The sequence below is a fragment of the Osmerus eperlanus genome, chromosome 27 (genome assembly GCF_963692335.1).
Source record: "Osmerus eperlanus chromosome 27, fOsmEpe2.1, whole genome shotgun sequence".
NCBI lineage: Eukaryota > Metazoa > Chordata > Actinopteri > Osmeriformes > Osmeridae > Osmerus > Osmerus eperlanus.
Genome location: NC_085044.1, coordinates 7,103,887 through 7,125,020, shown reverse-complemented (window position 1 = coordinate 7,125,020; position 21,134 = coordinate 7,103,887). Strand labels below are relative to the sequence as shown.

At 40.1% G+C, this 21,134-nt stretch overlaps 1 protein-coding gene across 6 annotated transcripts; it reads left to right on the top strand.

The window, feature by feature from the left end:
- The first annotated feature begins 3,526 nt into the window (after nt 1-3,526).
- Nucleotides 3,527-19,466, top strand: LOC134014091 (NACHT, LRR and PYD domains-containing protein 12-like). 6 transcript variants are annotated; one of them, XM_062453967.1, is made up of 15 exons: nt 3,527-3,626; nt 4,960-5,144; nt 6,145-6,258; nt 6,856-6,969; nt 7,567-7,680; nt 8,278-8,391; nt 9,349-9,395; nt 9,514-11,311; nt 11,454-11,627; nt 13,227-13,400; nt 13,850-14,023; nt 14,473-14,646; nt 15,681-15,854; nt 18,295-18,341; nt 18,707-19,466. In XM_062453967.1, the coding sequence occupies exons 2-15, from the start codon at nt 5,017-5,019 to the stop codon at nt 19,243-19,245; spliced, it is 3,885 nt and encodes a 1,294-aa protein (XP_062309951.1). In that variant the 5' UTR covers nt 3,527-3,626; nt 4,960-5,016; the 3' UTR covers nt 19,246-19,466. The 6 variants fall into 6 exon arrangements, with proteins under 6 accessions (XP_062309951.1, XP_062309952.1, XP_062309953.1 ...); XM_062453968.1 differs by lacking the exon at nt 13,227-13,400; XM_062453969.1 differs by lacking the exon at nt 14,473-14,646.
- Nucleotides 19,467-21,134: the final 1,668 nt, after the last annotated feature.

The following is a 21,134-nucleotide window of genomic DNA, read 5'->3' as shown; positions in this document are numbered from 1 at the left end:
CAAGCACACCCTACAATTTCCCCAGAAATTGTACCCTCTCTAGTTATTATTACTTATTCTATCTGAAGCATTGATTACATATGGAATATATGTTCAGCATTGTAATTACACATTTTGTATATCCTAGGTATTGATTGTCTTTTTATTCAACAGAGACATAGAACATATGAAATAGCAGCATTGACTTAGCAACATATATTTAATTCCTCCACACTATACCTCTGGTGGTAAATATGGTGGTGCTTTGTTATTCCTTGTCTTTTTAGTTTGTAAAGAATATATTGTGCTTATTAAAGTTATGCATTGTGCTTATTAAAGTTATGTCTTATGAATTTAGAAGTGTGCTCAGGCTTAAACATTGTGTCTCACACAGGGCGGGGGGAGTCATGGGTGCAGGCGGAGAAAGAGGAACAATCCAGACGAGTTTCGACCAGTGTGGGGAAAAGGCTGTATTTTGTGTCTCTATCTCTTCATTTTCAGAAACAACCTTAAAACCGGGTGGAGACGGCACCCGAGCAGGTGGGACGCGTAGGCAAGAACAACTCCCTGCTGCACAGGAGAACAAGCTCAACTTTCTTGTGTTTTTTGTTTTACTGCACTCTATAATATATGCTGGGGCAGGGACAGATAGTTAGTTGGACTTCGTGAACCAACCCAAACTCTGTTGCGGGTAGGGAAACGTAGACAACCCCAGAGCTCTGTACTTGTTGATTTCCAACTGGGTTAGAAATCAACATTAAAGCTGATATGATCGGACCTCTGCGACTCCAGATCACTTTTTCTAGAACACAGATTTGTGTCATTGAATACTATCATTACATATTGGAATAGACACATCGAATTTAAGTCCTTCATTTGTCGCCTCTTCACTCTTTTGCCTCTTTTTTTACATTATTATTTTTCCCATTAGCATTATTACGACGGTACGACGGCGTATTAGGGCCAGTGTAGAAAAAAAAATGGAGCCGGAGGAGGGTTATATTCCGAGATTAAAGTGGTAAATTTGAGAGAAAAAGTCGGAGATTCTCCGAGTTTTTAAAGTCACAGATTTGCGAGAAAAAAAAACTAGTAAATTTGCGAGAAAAAAATCGGAGATTCTCCGAGTTTATAAAGTCACAGATTTGCGAGAAAAAAACTAGTAAATTTGCGAGAAAAAAAGTCGGAGATTCTCCGAGTTTATAAAGTCACAAATTTGCAAGAAAAAACTAGTAATTTTGCACGAAAAAAACTCGGAGATTCTCCAACATTAATACATCGAAAATATGGATTTGTTTTTTTCTCAAGGAACATCAATCCTTCACTTTGCATGGTCAACCTCATCACAGCACAGACGCCGTCGCTTGCCATGTATAAAGCCTGCAGTAATGGATGACCTGATCAAATTATACTTTTCAATTGGTTCGTGGTTGCCAGGTCCGCGGGTTTACCGCGGAATTGGGCTACTTTTGAAGTGTTGCCGCGGGTTGAATTTTTTGTCCGCTGGTTCGGGTAGACCTATTTTGCATGCAAATTAAATGAATATCTTTAAATAAAAATCCATATTTTAAATGAAATAATTTATTTATACCCAAATCCTACCAAACTGACTCCAGATCAGCACATACACACATGGACATGGGACACGCCCACATACACACACGCACTGTGCGTGTGCACACGTGCCGAATGCTCTCAGTCTCCTGAGAAAACCTCTTGAAAACTGTTTTTAATGCTGGCATACTTGTTTATTTTAATATACATTCAAGCAGTACTATATTCGTGTGTCTTCAATCCAATTAAACTCAAAACTGCCTTGAAGCGCGCGGGTTGCATAACAACAACAACCTTTCAAGTGGTTACATGACGCATTACATGACGCATCACACTAAACCACTACATTATCTGCCCGACATTGGCCCCATCACAGCCAGATTAACTAGGGCCAAAAGGGCAAATCACAGTGCCTTCTTTAAACTAAAACTGTAAAATTTGGTTTAAAAAATCAAATTAGATATTAGGCCTACATTAAGTAGCAACAGTCCAAGTCAAACATGTAGGCTATATAATGGCAACTTCTGAGGTTTTCATACTCTTTATTTCTTTAAAATCAAGTTATTTTTGTTAGAACTGTTTGGTCAGCAACGTTGAGGATGGCACATAAAATAATGAGAGATAGCATAGACCCTTTGCACTCTTATTTTGGGTGGTTGCCCCTTGGGCAGCGTTTAAGGACAATCATGTGGACAATCACAAACTGTTACAAATGTAGCAACTTTTGTGCCTGAGGAAATTCGTAACAAATACAATAGTTTTCTCCCCCACCACATATCCTCATGAATGTATGTATGTATGTATGTATGTATGTATGTATGTATGTATGTATGTATGTATGTATGTACGTATGTGAAGTCTCCGACCATATTTAGGCTGTATAGTCGCCTTTGGCAAGCCATTGTAATCAACAATTGTTGATTACACATCAACAATTCGAATTTTTGATATACAATTGCATTTTGGATATCAATAATTCGAATTGTTGATATCAAGAATTCGAATTGTTCATATCCAGAATTGCTTTTTGGATAAACATTTTTTTATGACTATCATGTGAGCCGGAGTAGGCAGGCTCCGTTAATCCTGTTTGCAGAGGCGGTTTTGCTACGCAAAGAGCGTTGCCCACTACGGCCACTTTGCGATCCATTGGAGTTCATTTACATCAACATGAATTTTTTTTAATGGATTCAATTTGATTTAAAAAATGTATCTATTTAACCTACAGCTCTTTTATCAAGTGACAGCACAAAAAACTGAGTAATTGTCTTAGTGTTTTTAATGTAGCCCGCGCACGAAAATGTTTCATGTTACTTTGAAACACCACTGTAAAAAATAATAAAATATTTGATCAATGAGTCATTGTAACTTATTTACTTCATTTACTGCAATGTTAACTGAATTTAACGAGTTTTAGGTATTCCAACTCAGGTTTCAACAAGAAACGGTACCTGTCACAATGATGTCGGAGATGTATGAACGAAAATGTATTAAATGATACATCATTTAATACATTTTCGTTCTTGTTGAAACCTGAGTTGGAATACCTAAAACTCGTTAAATTCAGTTAACATTGCAGTAAATGAAGTAAATAAGTTACAATGACTCATTGATCACTGAAACATTTCTGAGTAGTGAGTCATTGAGGAGGAACGAGAAAATATTTGATCAATGAGTCATTGTAACTTATTTACTTCATTTACTGCAATGTTAACTGAATTTAACGAGTTTTAGGTATTCCAACTCAGGTTTCAACAAGAAACGGTACCTGTCACAATGATGTCGGAGATGTATGAACGAAAATGTATTAAATGATACATCATTTAATACATTTTCGTTCTTGTTGAAACCTGAGTTGGAATACCTAAAACTCGTTAAATTCAGTTAACATTGCAGTAACATCAGTAGCCTACTGATGTTTCTCCCTTGTGTTTGTCTCTAGTGTCTTGCTGGCAGCTTTCTGCTCCTCCCTGTGTTACCTGGCTGTGTGGGTGTGGGCTGAAATAAAAGACGTAGGACTGTTTTCAAAACGAAAGTAAAATGTTTTTTGGGATCCGTTTTGCGTCGACAGAAAGAGTTTAAAGGCCGTCTTTTAAGTAAGTAATTTGGAATAATCTCCCAGAATATAATATTGACGTAACAGAGAGAGAGAGAGAGAGAGAGAGAGAGAGAGAGAGAGGGGGAGAGGGAGAGAGAGAGAGAGATACATATACCATGTGTTAGATAATTGTGATAATTATTGGTTGGTATAATGAATCAAGAGTTTTCTGAAAGGTGTCAATTACACCTGCACTATGTTCGGTGTAATGGACGATACACTTGGAGGGAGGTCACGAACAAGGAAGTAGCCATAAAGTAACTCAGTAAATATACGAATATTATGTAGCCTACATTCATGATCAGAAGAACGAATATTTGCATTGTTTAATTTAAATCATAAGGCCAGACTGAAATTCCTGTTATACATCTGGGTAAAATACACAATACATAAAACATGTCTCTTACCGAAAAAACACCGAATGTGGGCTTCTTCCCTTCTTTGTTTTCAAGAATCCTAATCAATCAGAATTGTTTTCATGTTCCGCATTTAGTCACACCAAATGCAATAACTTTTTCAACGTTAACCTCAAAGCGCGTTTTAGAGTTGTGCAACCCGTGTTGAAAAACGCAAAATATGGCCGTAATATTGTTTTGTCAGTTTAGGAACTCAGAATATACCTTTCTTTTTTGTTATATTTGTGCACCTATAGCTTTATTTGCTGACAGTAACTAGAATGACAATATTCCTGTGGTCGTTCACGTTAGTTCAGGCCCAAGCCCAGGGGTCAAAATAAATTAATACAAAAGTCAGTGTGATTGTTAAGTTACTAGATCCAGACCATGTCCACTTCAGAGGACTTGAGTGTCTGGGACTTGGGAGAAGATATATACAAGGATGAGGGTTCACGTCAATGTTTATTTAACACTGTAGATATTCCTCTCTGCCAGCAGGTGGCATAACATTACAGAAAGTCAGAAAATGACCTGAATTCCCTCTGCTCTTATGTGTAAAACGACACTCAGCAAGGCCTTGGTCTAAATTGAAATCCTATACTGATCCTAGATTAAGGCTTAATAACAGAGTTGATGATTCTGGTGTTCTTAAATAAGCACCATGAACGGAGCTCTAAGCCTTGTCCCTCGCTAGACATCTGTGGCTGTATAGCTCCATCCATTGAACATTGTTGTAGTTCGCAATCCACTTAAACACTTAAAACAATATATTTTATTTTCATTAGACTCCCCCTTTCCCCGTGCCAAAGAGAATCAATCAGGAATATTTATATAATCACGAAGGCCAAGCCACAGTCTCCAAAATTAATTACTAACTAGTTTCAAGCTGCTCCTTCCTTAAGGTAACACTGGTGTTGTTTGTTCACACTTCTACAGGTCTGGCTGAACTGTGACTCTCCTGGTGCTGCCCTTGAGGAGAACTACTGCCTCTAAATGAGTCTGTCTGGGGAGATAGAGGAAGGGGGCCCTGCCTCTAAAATGAGTCTCTCTGGGGAGATAGAGGAAGGGGGCCCTGCCTCTAAAATGAGTCTCTCTGGGGAGACTGAAGACACAGTCAAAAGGTACGAGTCAAAAGGAGAGACGAAATGTGTCTTTTGTTACTGTTTGTGACAAAGTGAATTGCAGGAAGATAAACCATGTAGGGGGTTTAATATTGGCTAAACAAACAAAATTATTCCCTAAGATTTAAAAGAAGAGTGGTTAACTGAACAGTGTATTTACATTAACCAAATATCCTGGAACTGCAGTTATACAGTAAAGGTTACATCAGAGCAAGAATGGTGAAAGTTGAGTTAAATTAAATAGATTTTTAATAACAATGCAAATTAATTAGACCATTTACAAGGCAAACATGTTATAAAAGGAAGTTTTTAACTCATACCTACTCTACCATGATTATTGAAAAAGTTGTTCCAAATGCGAGACAATAGAGTAGACTTTAAATCCAAATATTTGAAAAGTAAATATGTAATGAGTATATTAACCTAACTGTTCTACTGATTGAACCACCCTTTATCCAATATTCTCTTTAATTTGTCATGCTTTTATTTATATTGTTGTAAACAAATCCATTCTTATAGTTTTGTTTTGAAGAATGTTTGCCTAGTAAAAATATGGTTATAGATGTATAACATGTCTTAACCCCACCAACACCCTCCTCAACTAGCTAGGCGACTTGAGTGTTCAATTATACAATAGTGAAGTAGTCATGAGTGTATATGTTTAAGTATTGAGTAGTCATGAACCAAAAAGTCAATTTATCTACATAGTTGTCCTATGATGGGAGTTTCCCCTTTGATAGAACCACACAGTCAATGACAACCCAATGTCTATTACAGTAAATGGTTAATTCAGTATGTGAGTGTCTTGACATAAATACGTATATATAAAACAACAATGTGAGGTTTATCACATTATCTAGCTGTATTCAACCGTCTCAAATATTTGTACTTGTGAATTCCTATTGGAACATGTCAGCTATTTTAATCATTATGCCTATGGATTCATGGTTGGGTTTGATTAGCTACATATTTACTCTATAGCTCCTGTATGTGTTTACAGGATCAAGCATCAGAGACCAGCCTCACCTGTACCCAGCTGTGAGTCCATGAAGAGTGACAGGTCTATGCCTCGCTCAATCGACTTCAGAGAAGGAGATCTTACCACTGAGTCAGGGTAGGAACTAAAGTCTGCTGCAGCCATGTTCACAATTATCAAAATGTTTCTGGATATATTTTCCTTTATGTGTAAGAAAGTTCTGTGCCAAATCCATTCTTAAAGTTTTGTTTTGAAGAATGTTTGAAGAATGTTTGCCTAGTAAAAAATATGGTTATAGATGTATAACATGTCTTAACCCCACCAACACCCTCCTCAACTAGGCGACTTGAGTGTTCAATTATACAATAGTGAAGTAGTCATGAGTGTATATGTTTAAGTATTGAGTAGTCATGAACCAAAAAGTCAATTTATCTACAGATTAGTTGTCCTATGATGGGAGTTTCCCATTCGATAGAACCACACAGCAAATGACAACCCAATGTCTATTACAGTAAATGGTTAATTCAGTATTTGAGTGTCTTGACATAAATACGTATATATAAAACAACAATGTGAGGTTTATCACATTATCCAGCTGTATTCAACCATCTCAAATATTTGTACTTGTGAATTCCTATTGGAACATGTCAGCTATTTTAATCATTATGCCTATGGATTCATGGTTGGGTTTGATTAGCTACATATTTACACTATAGCTGCTGTATGTGTTTACAGGATCAAGCATCAGAGAACAGCCTCACCTGTACCCAGCTGTGTGTCCATGAAGAGTGACAGGTCTATGCCTCGCTCAATCGACTTCAGAGAAGGAGATCTTACCACTGAGTCAGGGTAGGAACTAAAGTCTGCTGCAGCCATGTTCACAATTATCAAAATGTTTCTGGATATATTTTCCTTTATGTGTAAGAAAGTTCTGTGCCAAATCCATTCTTAAAGTTTTGTTTTGAAGAATGTTTGAAGAATGTTTGCCTAGTAAAAAATATGGTTATAGATGTATAACATGTCTTAACCCCACCAACACCCTCCTCAACTAGGCGACTTGAGTGTTCAATTATACAATAGTGAAGTAGTCATGAGTGTATATGTTTAAGTATTGAGTAGTCATGAACCAAAAAGTCAATTTATCTACAGATTAGTTGTCCTATGATGGGAGTTTCCCATTCGATAGAACCACACAGCAAATGACAACCCAATGTCTATTACAGTAAATGGTTAATTCAGTATTTGAGTGTCTTGACATAAATACGTATATATAAAACAACAATGTGAGGTTTATCACATTATCCAGCTGTATTCAACCATCTCAAATATTTGTACTTGTGAATTCCTATTGGAACATGTCAGCTATTTTAATCATTATGCCTATGGATTCATGGTTGGGTTTGATTAGCTACATATTTACACTATAGCTGCTGTATGTGTTTACAGGATCAAGCATCAGAGAACAGCCTCACCTGTACCCAGCTGTGTGTCCATGAAGAGTGACAGGTCTATGCCTCGCTCAATCGACTTCAGAGAAGGAGATCTTACCACTGAGTCAGGGTAGGAACTAAAGTCTGCTGCAGCCATGTTCACAATTATCAAAATGTTTCTGGATATATTTTCCTTTATGTATAAGAAAGTTCTGTGCCAAATCCATTCTTAAAGTTTTGTTTTGAAGAATGTTTGAAGAATGTTTGCCTAGTAAAAAATATGGTTATAGATGTATAACATGTCTTAACCCCACCAACACCCTCCTCAACTAGGCGACTTGAGTGTTCAATTATACAATAGTGAAGTAGTCATGAGTGTATATGTTTAAGTATTGAGTAGTCATGAACCAAAAAGTCAATTTATCTACAGATTAGTTGTCCTATGATGGGAGTTTCCCATTCGATAGAACCACACAGCAAATGACAACCCAATGTCTATTACAGTAAATGGTTAATTCAGTATTTGAGTGTCTTGACATAAATACGTATATATAAAACAACAATGTGAGGTTTATCACATTATCCAGCTGTATTCAACCATCTCAAATATTTGTACTTGTGAATTCCTATTGGAACATGTCAGCTATTTTAATCATTATGCCTATGGATTCATGGTTGGGTTTGATTAGCTACATATTTACACTATAGCTGCTGTATGTGTTTACAGGATCAAGCATCAGAGAACAGCCTCACCTGTACCCAGCTGTGTGTCCATGAAGAGTGACAGGTCTATGCCACGTCATATCAACTTCAGAGAAGGAGATCTTACCACTGAGTCAGGGTAGGAACTAAAGTCTGCTGCAACCATGTTCACAATTATAAAAATATTTCTGGTAACTTTTTACAGAAAGGCAAATATTATTTGTGGAGGGAGATGGCAGCTTTGAAATGCTCTGTCTGTGTGTGTGTTACAAAATATTTTTATGTCCGTGTTATGTACAACATATGTTAGAGTGCAGAAAGAAGGAACTCCCCAAATGAAGTTAGACATGCTGACCATTACTTAAACATGCTAACCATTACTTAAACAGGCTGACCATTACTTAAACATGCTGACCGTTACCTTTATTCAGCATGTAAAGATTGTTTACTTAGCAAGTAAGCTAAACAGATGTCAAACTCCATATTGTTGGAACCAGGGTCAAACTCTATATTGTAACTTTCCATTCCAAACTGGAGATGTAGTTTTCCACTCCAAGACGCACACACACACTCACGCACACACACACGCACACTCACGCACACACACGCGCACACACACGCACACACACAACAACTTTAGGATAAAAGGAGACTGACAGTTCCTCAGACTGCAGACAACTTTCTATCACCATAGACTTGTCTCCTTGCTGCATGCTGCAAGCAATTCAATCTTTCTTGACTTGATCGACTCCATCGCATTACTTGAGAAAAGAGTTTATCACAACCTTGAACCTGGAGAGATACCATCCTGTAGGTTTATATTCCAACCATGCTCCTAGAGAGATACCATCCTGTAGGTTTATATTTCAACCCTGCTATTGAGAGATACCCTCATGTAGGTTTACACTCCAACCCTGCTCCTGAAGACATACTCTCCTGTAGACACAAACACCATCTCTAACTAACCTGAATGTGAGCTTAGAACACAGACGTCTCCTCCTAGTGGAAGCCTTCAGTTAAACCAGCTCAGGTGTGCTGTGTATTTGTGTCTGTGTGTGTGAGAGACTGGTGTTCATATGGGTTCATGTCTCTGCAGTCTGCAGCCACCTGGACAACAGGACATTCAAAGAAACACTGACACCAGTAAGAGCTTCACTTCATCTTTACGCAACATTGTTTAAATCTTTCTCTGGTCATTTCAGTACTTTGTCATGAGTGTTGGTATTAATATAAAGAAAATGAACTCCTTGTTCTTCCATAGTTGTAAGTGGACTCCAAAGAATGTTAGGGATTCATAAAGCCAATATGAACAGGAGGTTTGAACATGTGATTGAAGGCATCATGACGTCAGAGAATGCCATCCTCCTCACCAGTATCTACACTGAGCTGTACATCACAGAGGGAGACAGTGAAGGGGTTAATAATGAACATGAGGTCTGGCAGCTTGAGACAGCATCCAGGATACGAATCACACACGACACGCCCATCAACTGCAATGACATCTTCCAGCTCCTACCTGGCCAAGAGAGACTCGTCAGAACTGTGCTGACGAAGGGCATCGCTGGCATCGGAAAAACCGTCTCTGTGCAGAAGTTCCTCCTAGACTGGGCTGAAGGGAAGGCAAATCATGAGGTGGATGTGATGTTTGTGCTTCCTTTCCGGGAGCTGAATCTGATCAAAGATGTCCAGTACAGTCTCCTTCAACTGCTGAGAGATTTCCACCCAGAACTTGACATGGAGGATGGAGAGATCCTCACTGTCCCTAAAGCCATGTTCATCTTTGATGGTCTGGATGAGAGCCGACTCCCTCTAGACTTCAGAAGAAACCAGAGCTGGTGTGATGTCACTGAGTCCACCTCAGTGGATGTGCTGCTGACCAACCTGATCAAAGGAAACCTGCTTCCCTCTGCTCTCATCTGGATAACCACTCGACCTGCAGCAGCCAATCAGATCCCTTCTGAGTGTGTTCACCTGGTGACAGAGGTACAAGGGTTTAATGACGCTCAGAAGGAGGAGTACATCATGAAGAGATGCAGTGATGAGAGCCTGGCCAGGAGAATCATCTCACACATCAAGACATCAAGGACCCTCTACATCATGTGCCACATTCCAGTCTTCTCGAGCATGTGTGTGACAGTCCTGGAGCACATGTTGAGAACAGATAGCACAGGAGAGATGCCCCAGACCCTGACTGAGATGTACACACACTTCCTGCTCATTCAGACCAAGATGAAGAACCAGAAGTATCAAGAAGGAAACGGAACAGATGAAGAGGAGCTCTTGAGGTCCGACCAGGAAGTTCTCCTGAAGCTGGGGAAGCTGGCGTTTGAACATCTGGAGAAAGGCAACCTGCTGTTCTACCAGGAAGACCTGGAAGAGTGCGGCCTCCATGTCCAAGAAACATCGGTGTACTCTGGAGTGTGCACGGCCATCTTCAAAGAAGAGTCAGTGCTTTTTCAGAGGATGGTGTACTGCTTTGTGCACCTCAGCGTTCAGGAGTTTCTCTCAGCAGTCTACATGTTACATTGTTACGCAACCAACAACATGGAAGCACTGAGGCCATTCGCACTGAGGCCGTTCCTACGAGGGAAGAATCTATCTTTGGAAGACCTGCTGAAGGGGGCAGTATACAAAGCTTTGAAGAGTAAGAATGGACACCTGGACCTCTTCGTCCGCTTCCTCCATGGCCTCTCACTGGAGTCCAATCAGAAGCTGTTAGGAGGCCTGCTGACTCAGACCCAGAGGAGTCCAGAGAGCCTGCAGAAGACAATCAGATCCCTCAAGGAGATGCAGACGGAGGACATCCCCCCAGAGAGGTGCCTCAATCTCTTCCACTGCTTGATAGAGATGAAAGACCATTCAGTACAGCAGGAGGTCCAAGCATACTTGAAGGAGAAGAAATCATCCAAGGCCCTGTCTGTAACCCACTGCTCAGCACTGGCCTACATGCTGCAGATGTCAGAGGAGGTTCTGGAGGAGTTTGACCTGCAGAAGTACAACACATCAGAGGAGGGGTGCAGGAGGCTGCTCCCAGCTGTGAAGATCTGCAGAAAAGCTGTGTAAGTAGTGATGTAAACATGCCATTTACATGTCAACTATACACATTTAGTCAAATGTACAAACACTTTACACACATTTCGTATGTTAAACATGTCTTTGTGAATTACATGCAGTTGTTTCATGGTTATTATGTAACAACAGACTCTCTAGATGTAAACTCACTGATGCATCATGGGAAGTGGTGTTCTCAGCCCTCACCTCTAACCCCTCCCATCTGAGAGAGCTGGACCTGAGAGACACTGGCCTGCAGGATCGAGAAGTGAAGCTGCTCTCTGCTGCACTGGAGAATCCAAACTGCAAACTGGAGACTCTGAGGTCTGTATTCAGTAGGATTCCTCCGGTAGGAGGAAACCTATTATTTTTGTTAGTTTTATTATTATTATTATTAGGGTTCCTCCGGTAGGAGGGAACCTATTGTTTTTGTTAGTTTTATTATTATTATTATTATTATTATTATTAGGGTTCCTCCGGTAGGAGGGAACCTATTGTTTTTGTTAGTATTCTTCTTATTAGGATTCCTCCGTCAGGAGGAACCCTATTGTAATTGTTGGTATTATTATTATTAGGATTCCTCTGTCAGGAGGAACCCTATTGTAATTGTTGGTATTATTATTGTAATTTAGCAGGCTTTTAATTTATCAGAATTTACCAAATCTGACAATGCTTGCTTTATTTTATTATCCAGTTACTGAACTTGAAGTCCAGATCTGGGAATGTCTCATTTGGATGAGATGTTGTGCTGGTAAATGTAGGGTTGTAGGTTCAAAACCAGTCAAAGGCAATTTTTTTTTTTTTTGGACAGAACGGTTTCTAGTCTTCCGGTCAATCCTCTGGTTGTAAAACATAGCAATGAGTGTTTATTTGAGCCCATAACAACACTCCGATCATCTGTTTAGTGAGACTGTGTAAACCACTGCAAAACAAGACAGGTTTACCACAGTAGCTAGATATTTGGAGTCTATGCATGGTAGTGTCAGATTCACAACCGAGTTAGCTTTAATGAAGTATATTGATTGTTCAGGTGGATCCCTTGCCTGTTGCACAAATTCATTTCAGTAACCTAAGCCTGGACAAATCTCCACTGATGCTAGGCATTATTTGAAATTCCCTTCCATGACAAGTTATGGCACCCCAAACTACCTTTTTAAAGCACTACGAGTAAGCTATTCTTTACAGCAGCAACCCAGTCATCCCGTTGTCCCATTTCATGTCCCATATTCAAATAGGACTAAATTACAGCTGTTTGAACTTTAACCAAATCTTACAATGCTTGCCATTGGAGAAATGTCTTATTTCCTGATACTAAAACTAAACAATCAAATGTGTAAGTCTGCAAATGGCTTAGTAGGATGAGATGCAGTGCTGATGTGTAAAGGGTGGTGGGTTCTAATACAGGCAAAGGTATAAACTTTTTTTTTTATTCTGACAGAAATACAATTTCAAGTCTTCTGCTTAATTCCTGTGTAACTATCTATTATGTCAATTATACAACATTTTGCCATTTTGAAGGAGGAATCCGCCATTGCTGCTTGCAGCTATATTTCATTTATTATGTTTAAATTATTTAATTAAGATTGAACAAACATCACATTTCCTGTGATAAGATAACATGATTTGCTCCCTCTTAATTCTAATAATTGTGCAAGTTTGATGATGAACTCTACAGACTCTGGATGAATAAAGTACTTGTTTATACAGCCGTCATTGTTCATTTTAGCCACTAGAGGGAGCAGTGTATGTTGAGATAATGGCAACAGTTTAAACAAAGTTAGTCTGAAAGTAATAAACATGCCTTATTATTTATAATTCTAAAGATAATGCCAGAAGTTGTTATAAATAGCTCAAGTTCCATAGTGACCATAAGACCTGTTTCAGGTTAGTGCTGTTTGTAATCCTGTAATGATCCTTCTACAGGTTGCCAGCCCTTCACCTCACAGAGGAAGGCTGTGCTTCTCTGGCTTCAGCTCTGAAGTCAAACCCCTCCCTTCTGAGAGATCTGGATCTGAGCAACAGTGACCTGAGGGATTCAGGCATGAAGCTGCTCTCTGCTGTACTGGAGGATCCACTCTGCAAACTGGAGACTCTGAAGTCTGTATTCATTCATTTATTATGTTAAAATTATTTAATTAAGAATGAATAAACATCACATTTCCTATAGTGAGATTAGGTGATTTGCTCACTCTTAATTCTAATAAGTGTGTACGTTTATAAGATGATGAACTCCACAGACTCTCTGGATGAATAAAGTACTTGTTTATACAGCCGTCATTGTTCATTTTAGCCACTAGAGGGAGCAGTGTGCTGCTGTTATTGTGACTGGCCTCACAATGGGATGGGAAGCTCAGGTTCAGACATCTCCAATGTTCAGCTAATGGCAACAGTTTAAACAAAGTTAGTCTGAATGTAATGAACATGCCTTATTATTTATCATTCTAAAGATAATGCCAGAAGTTGTTATAAATTGTTAAGTTCCATAGTGACCATAAGACCTGTTTCAGGTTAGTGCTGTTTGTAATCCTGTAATGATCCTTCTACAGGTTGTCAGACTGTCACATCACAGAGGAAGGCTGTGCTTCTCTGGCTTCAGCTCTGAAGTCAAACCCCTCCCTTCTGAGAGATCTGGATCTAAGCAACAGTGACCTGAGGGATTCAGGCATGAAGCTGCTCTCTGCTGTACTGGAGGATCCACTCTGCAAACTGGAGACACTGAGGTCTGGATTCATTCATTTATTATGTTAAAATTATTTAATTAAGAATGAATAAACATCACATTTCCTATAATGATATAGGTGATTTTCTCCCTCTTAATTCTAATAAGTGTGTACGTTTATAAGATGATTAACTCTACAGACTCTCTGGATGAATAAAGTACTTGTTTATACAGCCGCCATTGTTCATATTAGCCACTAGAGGGAGCAGTGTGCTGCTGTTATTGTGACTGGCCTCACAATGGGATGGGAAGCTCAGGTTCAGACATCTCCAATGTTCAGCTAATGGCAACAGTTTAAACAAAGTTAGTCTGAATGTAATGAACATGCCTTATTATTTCTAATTCTAAAGACATTGACCAAAGTTGTTATAAATTGCTAAAGTTGCATAGTGACCGTAAGACCTGTTTCAGGTTAGTGCTGTTTGTAATCCTGTAATGATCCTTCTACAGGTTGTCAGACTGTCACCTCACAGAGGAAGGCTGTGCTTCTCTGGCTTCAGCTCTGAAGTCAAACCCCTCCCTTCTGAGATATCTGGATCTAAGCAACAGTGACCTGAGGGATTCAGGCATGAAGCTGCTCTCTGCTGTACTGGAGGATCCACTCTGCAAACTGGAGACTCTGAAGTCTGTATTCATTCATTTATTATGTTTAAATTATTTAATTAAGAATGAATAAATATCACATTTCCTATAGTGAGGGTAAGTGATTTGCTCCCTCTTAATTCTAATAAGTGTGTAAGTTTATAAGATGATGAATTCTACAGACTCTGGATGAATAAAGTACTTGTTTATACAGACGCCATTGTTCATTTTAGCCACTAGAGGGAGCAGTGTGCTGCTGTTATTGTGACTGGCCTCACAATGGAATGGGAAGCTCAGGTTCAGACTGCTTGATTTACTGAAATTATTATGAAATGTTATGTTCTACTAGCAATGTGCCTACTTTAGCAAGTTACAGTATTTCCAAGCCCTGATAGTGTAACAGCCCTGATAGTGTAATAGTGTAACTAATTCCTCTTTCAAGTAATAAGCGTGGAGTATTAAATTAGCTGCACGGTCTGTAGAGATCTTGGGATAAAGCCACTTTTTTGTGTTTTGCTAATGCAGAATTCGGTAAAATAAAATTGCTAAAATAGACTGAGAATGAGTGGCACATAACGTGAGGTAACATGACATTTTATTTTGTTTGAGTTTTAACTTGTCCAGTGGGGCATTTCTCTTCCACTTGCCCTACAAAAAAATCCACTTGTCCCGGACAAGCGGACAAGCCTTAATGTCGAGCCCTGAATAGGGTGCACCCGCAATTACCTTGTCTACTTGAACCTGGCTTGAATTCGTCGGATTACGTGATATAGAATTGGCTTTTATGGAACCGCTACAACCATGACACATTTGTTATGTTCATTCAAATCAGGTTTGGGACTTTATTCATAATTTTTTTTGTGGGCTTTATGGAACAGGCTTCTGGTCCTGAGGTTCCATAGAACTACTACCACCAAACTGAACACAATCCAAACCTTCCTGAACTGGGGGAAAGGGTCACTCTGTCTAATGAGGGAGGTGCAGCTATGACAGCACCTGCCAAATGAACCCCTCTGTGCTGACTCACTCTGGAGGCCCAGATGGATTCTGTCACAATATTTATCCTCTTTTTACAGGCTGTCAGGCTGTCTGGTCACAGAGGAAGGCTGTGCTTCTCTGGCCGCAGCTCTGAGGTCCAACCCCTTCCATCTGAGGGAACTGGACCTGAGCTACAATCATCCAGGAGAAAAAGGATTGAAGCTGCTCTCTGCTGGACTGGAGGATCCTCACTGCAGACTGGAGAAACTCAAGTAAGGAGATGTTTGTTTTTTATATACCTCTTTATGTAATGTTGTAACACTGAATATCTAATTGCATTTCATACAAACTGCATGTTTATTACAATCTACAATATGGTGCAACTATGACTGTAGCTACAATCATTATTGTATTTCCAGGGTTCTATTACAGAAAGCGGGTTTTGTGAAAACTGAGGTTTTTTAACCCTAAGATGAGGGAAACTCTGGGTTTTTTGTTTCAGAAAGAGAGGTAACTAAAACCAGCCATTGTAAAATTAGGGGCTTAGCTCAAACCTAGGTCCTTAGCTCAAACCTAGGTCCTAGTGTCAGTTTGAAGTGAGTGTAGCTAGGGAGATTTTTCCATTAATTTGAGCGCAAAATAGTTTGAGCTTTATGTAATATAAACATTACGTTGGACTCATACTGTTATATTTGCCGAATGTCTTTGACTACGAATATTATTATATTTACTTGAAGGAATTTGTTTTGGACAAATTTGTGCAGAGAATTCTGATACTAAATCCCAATTTCCCCCCTAATCCCTAAGCCCTGAACCCTCACAGATTTACTTGCTATTTACTTGCACCTAGTAAGTGATCACTTACCGTCAAGTAAGTCTGACAGTCTGTAAGTCTGCAAGAGGCTACAAGGGCTCAAAATGCTATAAATTGGAATGGGACAGCAATTTGCAGTATTATCTGTAAAATAGTAATGTTGGATCAAATCTGATGAAAGCATATTTAGAATTGATCATCAAAGGACAACCTACACACAGTTCTGGCTATATGAACCATCAGTGAGCTTTGGGTTTAAACTTACTGATGTTAACTTCTATTTCTAACTATGTTTACGTCAGAGTTGGTTGCTCCTTCCATGCTTGTTTGTTTACTGTTCTTTGTCTTTCTTGTCTTATGAGGAGGGTTAGCCGGGATCTTTTTCTCTCTTCCGGGCATCCCCTGGTAACCCTCATGTTTCACATCACTACGCTGTGAATTGTGGGCAAGTCTGCAAAAATGCTGACTTAAGGGTGTGTAAAATGTCTGTGAAAGACCCCTCACACACTTGATTATCTGACAGTGGGACAGCCCTTAGCCCTCACAGACAGATGAGAATGTGCCTCAAAGTCTGTGAGTCTGTGGGGGTGGACATTGGGATTGGGCCTAACTGATCGTAAACTCTGGATTGATTCTCCTGTCGTCTTCTCTGAGGGGAAAAGCTGTTCGTCCCGCGCATTGATTCAGAGTGTGCACGGAGAGAGGGGGCTATTCACAGACGGGAAAGAGAGAGAGAACGCCAGCGGGGCAAGAAGGGGCTGATTAAATGAATGTGCTGCGCGCAGCTCTACAATTTTTTTTTTGCCATGTTAAACAATGAAAACACAAAATGTAATTAATTTGTGGCGATCAATTTTTTATTGTGGCGGCCCGCCACAAATGAATCAATGTATTGGAAACACTGAAAACTGGGTATGTTACCACGGTAACTGGCTGTGAACCTCACCTGCTTGCTGGCAGCTTTTCTTTAACAAACCATGAGTTTCTCCCTCTCCCCTCCCTCATGCTGAGCCTGAAGCAACTGTCAGACATGGGGTGTCCTTTCCTCATCAACCTGATTGTTGTTGAAGCCATATAACACATACGGATGACATGAAATTCTTCAGTTTTCCATGCAGAACTAACCTGGCATTTACTGAACATCTCACTGTTAATCTGTGCTGTGGAGGTTGATGGACCCTCCTTCTCGTAATGCCCAGTCATGCTCTGTTAAAAAGGAGAAGAATGTGCCAGTTGATTTACCATTCATTCTTTTTTCTCATCACTTTTTTTTCTTACCATTTCAATGTACATGTCAAACTCATAATTCCACACAAGCATATCAAAACAATGCACATGGGGAGAGAACAGTGTAGCTGTGTAGTTAGAATTTGAACTAACTCAGATCAGCTGTTCTGGAACCGATAACTCTGAGCTTCCCATCTCAGGGTTCATCAAGTCAGAGTTCAGGGTTAGGCTCAGAGTTTGTAAAACCTGCTTTATGGAATACACCTCTGATGATGAGATAGAAACTGTCACGGTATGAGGTGGGGTAGGACCCAAACGCAGGAGAGATGCGAGGCATTGTAGAACGAAGGGGTTTATTATCCAAAAACGGGAAACAGATAGGGTACTCACACGGACATGGGTAATAAGGACAAGACAAAGACTGGACACAAAACAGAAATCTAAATACACAGAACCAAACGACACACAGGTGGACACAATGAAGCTAACAAGACAGGTGAAGACAATGACAGGGAAACACTAGGACAGGGCAAAACAAAAAACAACAGGGGGGCACGGCTGTGGCCGTGACAGTAACAACATGTTTACTTAGAAAGTCAGTTGCAAAGTCACTTATCAACAGGTGAAGTGGCATTTCATCATCCTCATCAATCCTCTGCTTATCCCTACAGTGTGGATCATGGTGGAGAGTGTAGGATCAAACCTGACCGTAGGAAATGTGAGTATTGACTGCTACTTGGTTCTAGTACACAAGGTCATACAAGGGACAATACCCTATTCCCCTCCCTCCCCTCTTTCTTTCCTTCTCTGCTCCTCTCCTCCTTCCTGTTCCTCTCCTGCCCTCTCCTCTCCACCCCTCTATTCCCCCCTCTGGATGGAGGGAGGGAGGGAGGGAGGGAGGGAGGGAGGGAGGGAGAGAGAGAGAGAGAGAGAGAGAGAGAGAGAGAGAGAGAGAGAGAGAGAGAGAGAGAGAGAGAGAGAGAGAGAGAGAGAGAGAGAGAGAGAGAGAGAGAGAGAGATATGCAGAGACTAATGTGAATGATGATGATCTGTAATATATTGTGTCTTGGTCTCCCCCATCAGATGCCTGTGAGCTCACAATGGACCCAAACACAGCACATAGAAACCTCTCTCTGTCTGAGGTGAAGAGAAAGGTGACAAGGACGAGAGAGCAGCAGCCGTATCCTGATCACCCAGAGAGATTTGACTACTGGGACCAGGCGTTGTGTAGAGAGGGTCTGTCTGGGCGCTGTTACTGGGAGGCAGAGTGGAGTGGAGGAGGAGGGGTTTATATAGCAGTGACACATAAAGGAATCAGCAGGAGAGGATGGAGTGATGACTGTAAGCTTGGATACAATAACAAGTCCTGGAGTCTGTTCTGTCGTGATAACAGTTACTCTGCCAGGCACAATAAGAAGAGCACTGACATACCTGTCCCACCCTCCAGATCCCACAGAGTAGGAGTGTATCTGGACTGGCCAGCCGGCACTCTGTCCTTCTACACAGTCTCCTCTGACACACTGACCCACCTGCACACATTCCACAGCACATTCACTGAGCCACTCTATCCTGGGTTCAAGTTTGGATTAGAATCCTCAGTGTCCCTGTGTCAGGTAGAATAGCCCACACATACTCTCACACACTGTGCTCACATAGATGTCATTGAAGATTGAACTGTATACAGTTGTAATTGATATCCCAGAGTGTTTGTAAATATTGGTGTGTTGAATGTTTGTTTTGTTTTGATAGTTGACAAACAACAATCCTGTCTTTGATCTCAGTTCCACTGAATGTGATCAACTAAATAGTGTCTTACTGACTAAATTAGGAAAAAAAAGATGTTTTATACAAGATGATAGAAGACATGCTGGGTGTTTGTTGGTGACACAGTGGCCTAGACACACAAGCCTCCCAGATAAAGGACAAAAAGTAAGGCAGACTAGACAAACAGGCCGTCAAGGATAGAAGGCAAATTAATACGAAGTTTGACATTCAGTGATGCAGATGCTGGATGGACAATCATGGACAAATTGTTGAATTTACCGTTTAAGCCTTTGAAGTCTTTGGCGCCTCCGAATAGAGCTGTCAAAGACGGTAAGCTGTACATTTCTGTTTGATATTTAACTGTGTTGGTTTAGCTGTAACTGATTTAAAATTCTTGTACTTGCTGTGAAATATTTTTACACTATTGCACTTTTTTGAGGTTCATGTTGTTTAATTGTAACTTGTTTAACTATGTGCTCGTATGGTTCTTCCCTTTGGCACTTATTTATTTTATTTTTTTCCCAATGTATGCTTCATGTTTTGGCTACCCGCAATGTTTGGGGCTATCTCGGTGTTATGATCAGTGACCTATGCACTTTTGTAAAGCACTCTCTTGGAAGTCGCTTTGGATAAAAGCGTCTGCTAAATGAATAAATGTAAATGTGTTGCAGAAATAAATACGTCTATTAAAGAAAAGTGTACTTATCGTCACTTTGTTTCGTGAACGAGTTCTTAGAAATCCTTCAGCAAACTTTCACTTGTTTTGTAAGTATGCTTATAAGGCAGTGTACATTGTCGTACGTACATTGCAAAACGTACATTGTCCTTAGGCATTTAGTAGTGTCATAAGGGCAATTACACTGACTTGTATAATGTAACTTAGCAGGAACCCTCTGTGGCTCAGTGGGTAAGCATGTGTACCATCAAGTCTGATGCCAAACACAGTACCCTGGTTCAAATCCTGCTCAAACTTATTGATAATTCATTTGACTGACATCAGTTAAGTAATATAAATGTTATTTCCAAGTATGTGTAGTGGTTTGAGAACAAAGGGCCCAAACCACAATGACCTGGGTTCAAATCCAGCACAGAGTGTAGAGGCCCTGTAACAGCAGTGCACTGTCCAGATCCCCTGTCCCACCAGAAAAGGATCAACACAGTCTATAAAGACATGTACCTTTTATCAGTTTTATTTAGAAGTCGAAGAGCAAAAATGTAGTTAAAAGAACACCCTTCAGCCAGATTCGAACACAAAACCCCTCACAAAGTAGCCCACATCCTTAACCACTGAGCTACCAGTGATCATAACAAGCTCCACTCAACATTTAAATTGGACATTTAACTATCTAGTTGTAACAGCCTGCAGAGTTGCAGGGGCAAGAGTTCAAATCCAGCCTAGGCTGTTTCTCTCTCCCCCCCTACATTTCCTGTCTCTATTTACTGCCTATCTCAATAACTCAGAGGTAGCATGCATTATCTGCTCATATAAATCCTCAACATTGTTTTTGTATCAAACAGAACAAGAGCCCGTGTATTGACTTAAGTTCATCTCAATTGATATGAGTAGCCTACTAACACGCGTACGGTTTCTACGGTAACGGGTGTGTACACTTGGACAACGCGCGCGTGAGTGACTGAGACACACAATTTCTGATGGACTCTCATTAAGCCTGTTATTTGTTGCAAACATTTATTACAATTTATGATGCAAACAACAGTAAGAGTCTCTCCTATTAGGAACAGTTAA